Below are 10,000 nucleotides of genomic sequence, written 5' to 3' on the forward strand. Positions count from 1 at the left end.
AAAGTGATGAACTTTCCATACCTCATATTCAAACACCGTCTGTGTTTAAGATGCACCCATATTCATTCTAGGCGTAGGTTGAGTGAAAGGGAGACCAAAACTTTCCAAACTATTCGATACTTCATGTCTTTGTATTGATCACCCTTGCAATAGGAAGAATGAATTTCTAAATACTGGCTCACCTGCTGCAGTATTAAAGTAAGGTCTCCCATAATTTTAACATGTTTTTGCTCATTTGAACTGTTGTCTCTAGGGGTACCTGGAGAAGAAGACATACTGGTAAAATTAAACACTCCACAGAAATGCACCAAACACAAACTGATAAATTCTGTGGTACCAAGAAGGAGGCAATAGTATTCCAAACTCAAAATTTATTAGAACAGGTTTAGCGCTTTTGTTCTGTACATGACAGAGAACTTCCTCAGAACTAAATCAATTATTGACACTTTTTTTATACATAATTAAAATCACATGATACACTTAGAACCACCCTACCAATTAAAACTAACTGCAAGGTAAAACCATACACAAGGATAAAAATAGAAACAATTAACTACGCAGCGGCATAACATTCCAACTTTAAAAACAGAACAGCCATTGAATTGTTCAAACCTGGAAAATATGTTGCATTAACTAAAATTTGCCATTTTAATTCACATTTATTAAGATGTTCTTTTATAATAAAATTCCTTTTATCTTTTGTTAGTTGCTCTAGAACTACATAAGCAAAACTGCAGTCCTTATTTTCTTGTGTGTGTCTGAAAAGGGCATTTGTGGTCTTCAATTTTTGTACATCTTGCAATGTGTTCATAAATTTGAATCCTAACCATCCTCTGGGTTTTCCTTAAATAAAAAGTAGGACACTTAGAACACAAAGCTCCATACACCACATTTCTTGACTCGCAGCAATAATGCCCTATGTCAAAATGTTCTTCATTTCTAATTACAACACTACTAGTTACTAGAATGTTTATGCATTGTGTACAGTGGCCACACAAACATTCCTAGGGGGGTCTGTTATTAACTGGTGGATTTTTCCTAGAACTCTCCAATAAAGTTTTGAATTAACTTTCTTATAAACCAACATGGGCTTATTACCTACTTTCGTAAGAATCGTATTATCTACTTGAAAAATCTCTGAGTTCTTTACAAACAGTCACCTATGGCTTTGCTATGCAAGTTGAATGTCGAAATAAATGCTCTATTACAATTAACTTTTAAAGTTCTAGTATTGTTTTCGTCCATATTATGTACATAACTGTTTGCACTCAGTACAGGACAATAAACACCATGTGTTCTCTTGAACACTACTTCGTCCCTAATTTCTCTTAAATATTCTTGGGGTACCCTCTCCTAGAAAACATACCCAACAATACTTGGGTAAGCCTTCTTGGCACCACAGACTTTATCAGATTATATACCTCCCAAGAACATAGGACCACAGTACCATCTTCCACCCAATCTTGTTCCCAGTCATCTCTAAATCCAACTGTAACAGGACATTTATTATTTTTCCAGTCTCTTCCAGCAAAGATGTGTTGCCCACATTGTCCAACTTCTAAGGCTTTGAAAAACTTCCATCAACAATTGAATCATGACAAACACTTGTATCCTTGTAGGGAAAATCAACTTTGAAACCTCTGGGAATAACGTATACAAAAACCTTTGTGTTGCCAACACTCTTTTACAAGTGCTAAAAAGCTGTGACCTCTACTGTAGAGTAGTCTATGGGAAAGAACGATCCACTACTAACTGGTCTTGCTTTTACTGTTTCCCTGATTACCACAACTGTAACAAGACTAGGTTTTTCTCATACCTACTAAGAAACTGCACTCTCCAGTGACCATAAACTATTTTTTGCCACTAGTACTGGTAGTTGATCTGCTTTTTTCCCCTATTACCAGTGATCACTTAGGGGAAAAAACATTGTGCCATTTTGTTTTTCACAATTTTAGACTGTCAAAACCCTCATCTCCTTCCAGCTCTCTGCTTAGTTTTAAATTGTGCCTTCTTCCCTTATCCTCCAAATTAACCAGCTTCTGCTCCAAATAAAGAATTTGGATACTTAACTCCACCATCTTATTTCAGTATCAGTCACTCGCTGGTCTCCAGGAAACAATTGCATCATTATTCTTTGAAAATTTCACCGGAATCATCCCGAGAAGATTTAAGTCAGTTCACATACAGACTCACAAGCCCAAAACCCATCTCATCGCCTGACTTACTACTTCTATGGCCCTCATCTATTTCTAACTTCCAGATCTACATCACTTGTCTACAGTTGCCACTGACACAAACAGGAAATGCAACATCAGCCAACTACCTCCTGTACCCCTTTCTGGGTCTCAATAAACATGTTCTTTTTACACTTCTCCCAGATTAGAAGACATTACCTCACAGAAGTACTTAGTTCAACAAAGGAAATGCAATTAAACTCAAAAACAACTTTTAAACAATTAAACTCTACAGACTGGCTGAATGGTGTGACCACCCAGTCAAAGCACTATGAAACTTCCAAAAGCCAAGAGTTGACTACACAAGCAACTCTACAAAACTGATGCCCTCTAGCCTTTGCAGAACGGAAATGGTTGCAAAGGCTTCATACCACCCACATGCAGAAGCTTTCACAATAATTTTTTTCCATTTTTCTTAGATCATTTGAGTTTCACACAGCGCACGTATGCAATGTCTCTTCCTCCTCATTCAAAGTCAGTAGCCCCTTGGTCTAACATCAGAAAGTTTCATGGTCAAGGAGTACAATAAGAGTATGCACTCTACAGAGTTCTATTATTAAAGGAAGCACATCATTTACACTCCACTTCACATGAAGTCCCAAGGCAGAAAAAACACCAAAGGTGAAACACGTAAAGCAGAATGTGTCACCCACAAATATACTTGTTAATAACCCTTCCGAGGGATTGCACAAAACTAAAATGCAAAGAAGTCAATAACAATATGATGCAAGAAAAAATGAAAAAGAAAGAAAAATACCCAAACTGGGTACTTAATGTACCTCAGGACTTACAGAGGACAGTAGTGATGGACAGACTTGTGAATACACTGCCAAAAAAAGAAATGGAGACTGTGTGGGCACTTTTTCCCTTTATACTGTGCATCATACTAATACCTGTGGTGTGGTGAGGGTGGCCTGTATGGTGACATATAAAAAGTATGGAAGCCTTGCCAGAAAGCCGAATGTCTGCCTGACAGGTGAATTCCTTAGTTGACTAACTATACTGCATGTGTGATCTTTACAATGACAATCTAGTCATTTTACTCTGTCTGCTTCACAAAATCGAGTTAACACATTATCAAAATTTACTACATCAAGACCAGCATGCCAAAAATGCATAAAAACGGAAGCCGATTATAACAAAACCAAAAATATTGCCTACAGCAGGATAGCATACCCACATAGGACGTACCTACAGTAAATGTTGTCCGATATTACGCACCATGCATAGTACCATGAACAACCTAGTCATGCTATGCTGCTATATGCGATATTCTGGGTTTTATCATTGTTGGTTTTCATTATTATACATTTTCAGCAACTGGTGTCGATGCTGTAATTTTTGATGATGTGACAACTTGAATTTGTGAAGTAGACCCGTTTAACTATATGTATGCAAACAAAAGTCTCTTAAGAAAGTAAAACCAGCATAATTTGAGGACTGTAAGGAGATCGGTACTTCTAATAAAAAAGCATAATGAAAAGGTTCAGTCATTTTTAAGTGCGAAAAGATGCTTACAACTTATAAGCAATTTAACTTGAGTGGCTAATTTTCATCTATTTACTCAAATTTTTTACCAGTGAAAATTCCTTAATCCAACAGAATACAATTCTGGATGGTTCAAGAAAGCAGTATATACATTGATGCCAAAGCATGAATAATGCAGACATGCTACAAAAACGAAAATATAATATGGAAATAAAATCTAATAAACTCATTACAAAACCAATCCAGTGATCACAGCAAAGAATTAAGTCAATAAATCAAATTCAACATGGGAAAGCTAAAGTATGTACTACAATACTGAGCATATAAACAAAATGGCATCACAGATGTACCATGGAGAAATGGAATGGAATGATAGAAGGTTAAGTGCAAGGCTAACAGAAATTGAAGTAAATATGCGGGAAATCGGAGGTGAAACATGCTGCTGTGTGGCCAGCTAGAAGCAGGTGTATGCAAAGGATGTAAGACAAATGGGAATAAAGACTCATATGGAACTGTAATGTACATCTAGGGGAGGGGTACAGAAAGTTAAGGAAGGGATGAACTGACAGGAAAAAGACAAAGAAAAGGAATGATTGGATGCTGTGGGATTAAAACTCAGCATGGAAAAGAGTGGACATGTGCAAGGAAAACTTCAAGGAACCAGCAAATAAGAAGAGCATGAAACAGACAAAGACAGCATGTAATACCAGAGAAAGAAGGAAAGAAAAAGGAAAACAAGAGAATACCAAGTACTAAAAATAGTGAACCACAATGCTAGGACTTTACCTGGAGACTAGGATGGCAGCCTAAATCCAACAAAGTCTTTACAACCTGGAGATGGCCTTTATTCACAGCAATATGTAATGGTGTTTGCCTGCGTTTGTTCCGTGCATTGAGATCAGCACCTCCTCTCTGCAAAACCTCTATAACAGCTCCTTCATCTCCAAAAGAAGCATGGTGTACAGCCCGGTCACCATCTTTATCCTAGAAAAGTATATATAATTTAACATTCTGTTGCTTACCTTCAAAGGACTACTCTAAGACAGTACTATGTATTTAAATCGTACAGAGATGTTGAAAAGCAGGGAAAGCTTCTCCCATGCATCCCTTTTAAACAATTTCACTTGCAGTAACATCTAAAAACAATGCTTTCTTCCCAATTATAAACAAACGAGGTAAAATGCAATAGGACAAATTATTTGCTCGAAAACAGTGCACAGTTATTCCTGTCTACTTTCTCCCTGAAATTAAAATAAAACAATGACAAATCACAGCTACCCTCATCTCAACTGGTTATATCATCAGAAAAAGGAAAGTATAGTTGTGTACACTTACCATAAATGTAGATGTTCGAGTGTATTCACTGTTGCAGTCATCACACTTGGGTTATCTCTGCCTGCAGGTAGCCCTCAGTTGGCCCGAAGACCAGAGTCTTGGGACTTCTGTGTCGGATGCTGTCACCTCATCCATGATGTCAGGTCGTCAGGGGGTATAAAACATGCAGCTGACGCCATTACATCAGTTTTTCTTGCCCCAGATGTCAGGAGCCCCCAAATATATTACATGGCTAAATCTGGGTGGCTGTACCTGTAAGAAATCCTTAACCGTCTGCATAGATTTCGCCTTATCCTCCATTTTCTTCAACACCTCTTCTGCCTTAACACCAAACAAAGTATCATGCTATAATGGAGCATCTAATAATTTTGCTTTAACATGATCAGGCAGATTCTGTTCCTTTAACCAAGCATGCCTCCTACTCACAGAACCCGTTACAGCGGCCCTACAAGAGGCCTCCAAAGAATCAAAACCACATTGCAAATTATGTTTTCCAACTTGTTAAGCTGCATGCAATAAATCCTGCATTTCCTTGTTTTCTGGACATTCAGAGTTAGTCAACATTTTCTGTCTTAACAGTGACATTAAGTATTGCTGATATTTAAGCATATGAAATTGACAATTTAAAGCCCTTACAGCCAAAGTAGCAGAAGTGTAAACTTTTTTTCCCCATCTATCCAGTGCCCTTTAATCTCTATCAGAGGGAACAGGGCTTTTAGCAGTGGAAGCCTTGACTCCCTTAGGACCCTGAGATATGGTTTATGGGTCAGCAGCAGGGTCTTTGTATAGAAATTTATGGGAGTCTGGGACCCTGTAGTATCCGTCTGGCTTAACAGGTGCAGGTGGTATAGAGTCTGGAGACAGGTTGGACTCTGAAAAAGCAACATCTACAATGTCCAGAACAGGGGGAATAGCAAGGGGCCTGTGCTGAGGAAGTAAAAGAAAATCTCTGAGCCTTTTCTTAGATTCTGAATAATCCTGGCTCTCCCAGTGAAAGTGCTCCCTCATAGTATGCAGGGTTTCCCCAAAGGAGTAATCTTCAGGAGAAGCTGAAGGAATAGATTATTCAGCATCAGAATCCTCATAGGGAGGAAGGGAGTATTCTTGATCAGAGGAGGAATCAGAGGAAATGGAAACCTGATCTGAAGATTCATATTCTGTCTCTTGCCTAGGCCTCTTATCAGGAGGGGGATGGGAACCCCTGATCAAAGTAGTAAGGTCTTCGGCCATTTTGAGCATCTGTTTTTTAGGCATGGAAATCTGTCCTGGAGAATGCTGTACTTGTTTCTTTGTCTTTAGAGCTGCTTTAGTCTTTGGCTATGAAGCTGAAGATGGCTTTACATACAACTGTGAAGGTCTGAAAACACCCTCAGAAGCCGATGCCTGTGCAGCGGCTCCGGACCCATCTGAGGGAATAGTTTCCAAGGATCCAATACCTTGAGTTTCCAGAGGCCCAGTCGGCTCCACGATGGAGTCGGAAGCGGCCTGTGGCTCTGAGGTAGCAGGTGTCAGGGGCTGCGAAAGCGCCTCACTGAGAACCGGCGAAACGACGACCAGCTTAGCGGAAGCCTCATAGTCTATTTTGGACCTCGGATGCCTGCCCTTGTCTTTATCCTTGCGTTTTTTATAAACTCCGGTCATTGGCTGTTCCGCCGGCATTGTATAATTGAATCTTCGGCCGAAGTAATGAAAGGCAAAATCATACCGACGCTTAATAGTGCGTTGGTTAAATCTAGCACAAAACCGACAGCAAGCAACTTCGTGGTCAGGGCTTAGGCAAGGAATACAGTAAGAGTGAAAATCCTTGAGGTATTTGCTTCCCACAAGAAATACAATTGTTAACTTTTTCTGACATCGGTCTGGAGCAAGAAAAAAGTTATCCCAACGGGGTACTTAGCTTTAATGAAGACTTCGGATCTGAAATTCGAATTCGAAAATCTCAGGAGTCTGCCGACCGGCACTTGCGAACTGCTTTTGATTCAGGCACCGCACGGCAAGAAAGACTGAAGAAAATGGTGTTGGCTGCATCTTTTAAACCCCTGGTGCACTGACGTCAGGGAAGAGGTGACAGCAACCGATGCCAGACCAAGACTTTGGAATTCAGGCCGACTGCGAGCAGCCTGCCAGCAGGATAACCCAAGTGTAATGACTGCAACAGTGAAACACAATGAACATCCAATACTGCAACAGTGAATACACTCGAACATCTACATTTATGGTAAATGTACACAAGTGAACTATGTTCTTCATGTTTCACTGTTGCAGTCATCACACACGGGTTGATTCCCAAAGCTGAGGAAGGGCGGAGGCAGTCAAGAAGTATTGGGTCTGACTATCAGGCCTTGTAAGACTGCTGTGGCAAATCAAGCTCTGGATTTAGAAAAAATAGTTAAGTGGTAATGCTTGGTAAAGGTGTGTACAGAACTCCAGGTTGTAGCTTCCAGGATATGTCTGGTAGGGATTCCCCTGAGAAATGCTGTAGAGGTTGAGGCAGCCCTAGTGGAATGAGTTCTGATCCCCTGTGGGGTAGGTTTTCCATGGTGTTTGTAACAGAAATGGATGCAGTATGCTATCCATTTGGAAATGGTTTGCTTTGAAATGGCTTTGCCCTCTGCCCTTGTAGCAAAGCTGACTAGCAGCTGGTCAGGTTTTCTGAAAGGTTTAGTTCTGTTAAGGTAGAACCTTAGCTGTCTGTGCACGTCCAAGGACTGCAGAATCCTTTCCACTTTATTCTGAGGATTAGGGAAAAAGGTTGGTAAATGGATGGACTGGTTTAAAGCCACACTGGATACCACCTTGAGTATAAATCATGGGTTAGTCCTGAGGGGAACCCTGTCCGCATGGAAAATAATGAAGGGCTCCAAAGCCATTAGTGCCTATAACTCGGACACTCTTCTTGCTGAAGTGATGGCCAGAAGTAAGGCTGCTTTCCAAGAGAGGAATTTTAACTCTGCTGCAGCAGCAGGCTCAAAAGGGGGAAGCGTGAGCTTCTCTAGTACAAAGTTAAGGTCCCAGGCAGGGGTGGGAACTCTCCTTGGGGGACTTTCATTATTAGCTCCTCTCAGGAACTGTTTGATGACAGGGTGTGAAAATAGAGGTGGCTCAGTATTGTAATGAGCTGAGATGGGAGAGGCACGAATTTTAATAAATGAGAAGGATACGCCTTTGCGGAGTAGTTCTGCTAGGTAATCCAGGATTTGAGGTAAGGTGGGCACAGCTGTATCCTTTCCTTGAGACTGGCTCCAAGAACAATATCTTTTCCACTTTTCTGAATAGGATTTTCTAGTACTAGGCCTTCTGGCCTCAAGGATGATGTCCATCACCTGTTTGCTGAGGGTTGCTGGTGGTGTATTCAGGGAATAAGCCAGGTTTCTAGGTTCAGGGTTCGCAACTGTGGATGCAAAATCTGTCCCTCCTGCTGAGACAGCAGGGAAGGTGTGTGATGTAGGTGCCAGGGTGGCACTGCTGTCAGACTGCGTAGGAGTGGGTACCAGTGCTGGCGTGGCCAGTCTGGGGCAATAAGGATTGTCCTTGGCCTGTCCTGTTTGATCTAGTACTTTTGAGAGGGGGAGCAGAGGGGGAAAGGCATAAATTGAGAGGTTTTCCCATGTAAAGGATAGGGCATCCACTTCCCACGCTTGGCTGTGGGGATTTCTAGTGCAAATGTTGCTGAATTGATGGTTTAGGGGAGAGGCAAAGAGGTCCACTTCTGGAGTCACCCACCTGTGGATTAGAAGTCTGAATGAGTTGGGGTCCACCTTCCACTCATGTGGGTACAACAGATTTCTGTTTAAGTCGTCTGCCAGTGAACTTTGTTTGCCTGGCAGGAATTGAGCTTGCAGGTGCTCTTAGTTGCTCAAGGTTGTGTTCCACAGGGCCATGGCTAACCTGCAGAGTGGGTAGGAATGAGTTCCCCCCTGTTTGTTTATGTTTCTTTTTGATTGATATGCAGGGGAATTTGTCCTGGGCTCCATTTCTCTTGAATGCATTTGCCTGACATGTGAGCCCCTCATGCATAGTCTGTGTGTCTGTTGTCAGGTTTTGGGCGGCGAGGGGCTGAGTGAAAGGAAGTCCCTTGTTGTGGTTGCATGCCTCTGCCCACCAAAGGATCTCTGCCTTTAGACAAGGAATGATAGGAATCAGTGTTTCCAGGTCCTGAGAATGTTGACACCAGAGACTTTTTAAGTACCACTGAAGTTTCCTCATATGCAGTCTTGCATATGGAATTAGTAGAATGCATGAGGCCATGAACCCTAGGGCTTGCAGATTTGTTTTTGCAGACAGCTGGGTTTTGGTGGCCATTAGTTTGAAGTAGTTTGTCAAATAAACCTGTTTTTCTGGTGTTAGGAATGCCATTTGGGAAGTTGTGTTCAAGCTTGCCCCCAGGAATACAATCTTTTGGCTGGGCATCAGCTGTGATTTCCTTTCGTTGATGGTGTACCCCAGAGAAGTTAGAAGTCTCTTTACAAATGACAGCTGCTGAAGTGGCAATTCCTGACTGTCCACCTGAATAAGGCAATCTTCCAAGTATGGGTAAATTTGAATATTTCTCTGCCTGCAGTATGCAATAGCTGGAGCCATGCACTTTGTTAAAACCCTGGGCGCAGTAGATAAGCCAAAGGGAAGTGCAGAAAACTCAATGTATAGAGCCTGCCCTGAAACGTAGATATTTCTTGCAAGATTCCCTTATGGGGATGTGCAGAAAAGCTTCTTTTAAGTCTAGGGTGACTAGCCAGGCGTCCTTGGATAGCATAGGAAGAAGCTGGAGCAGAGTCAGCATTTCGTATTTTGGGACCACCAAGAAGGTGTTCAGAATTAACAGATCTAGGATAGTGTGCCAAGAGCCCTCTTTCTGGGCACCAGAAACAGTCTGGAGTAGAAACCCTATCCCCTTTGCTCTACTGGCACAGGTTGAATAGCCCTGATACTGAGAAGAGAAAGTA

At 41.5% G+C, this 10,000-nt stretch overlaps 1 protein-coding gene across 1 annotated transcript in view; it reads right to left on the minus strand.

The window, feature by feature from the left end:
* Nucleotides 1–10,000, minus strand: part of MIB1 (MIB E3 ubiquitin protein ligase 1) — a 1,882,202-nt gene that overhangs the window by 959,035 nt on the left and 913,167 nt on the right. The window contains exon 15 of the mRNA XM_044065767.1: nucleotides 4,509–4,706. Coding sequence (XP_043921702.1) covers nucleotides 4,509–4,706 — 198 coding nt within the window. The remainder of the gene's footprint in view (nucleotides 1–4,508; nucleotides 4,707–10,000) is intronic.

Source organism: Protopterus annectens, chromosome 3.part0 (assembly GCF_019279795.1).
Source record: "Protopterus annectens isolate FY-2018-M chromosome 3.part0, PAN1.0, whole genome shotgun sequence".
Taxonomy (NCBI): domain Eukaryota; kingdom Metazoa; phylum Chordata; order Ceratodontiformes; family Protopteridae; genus Protopterus; species Protopterus annectens.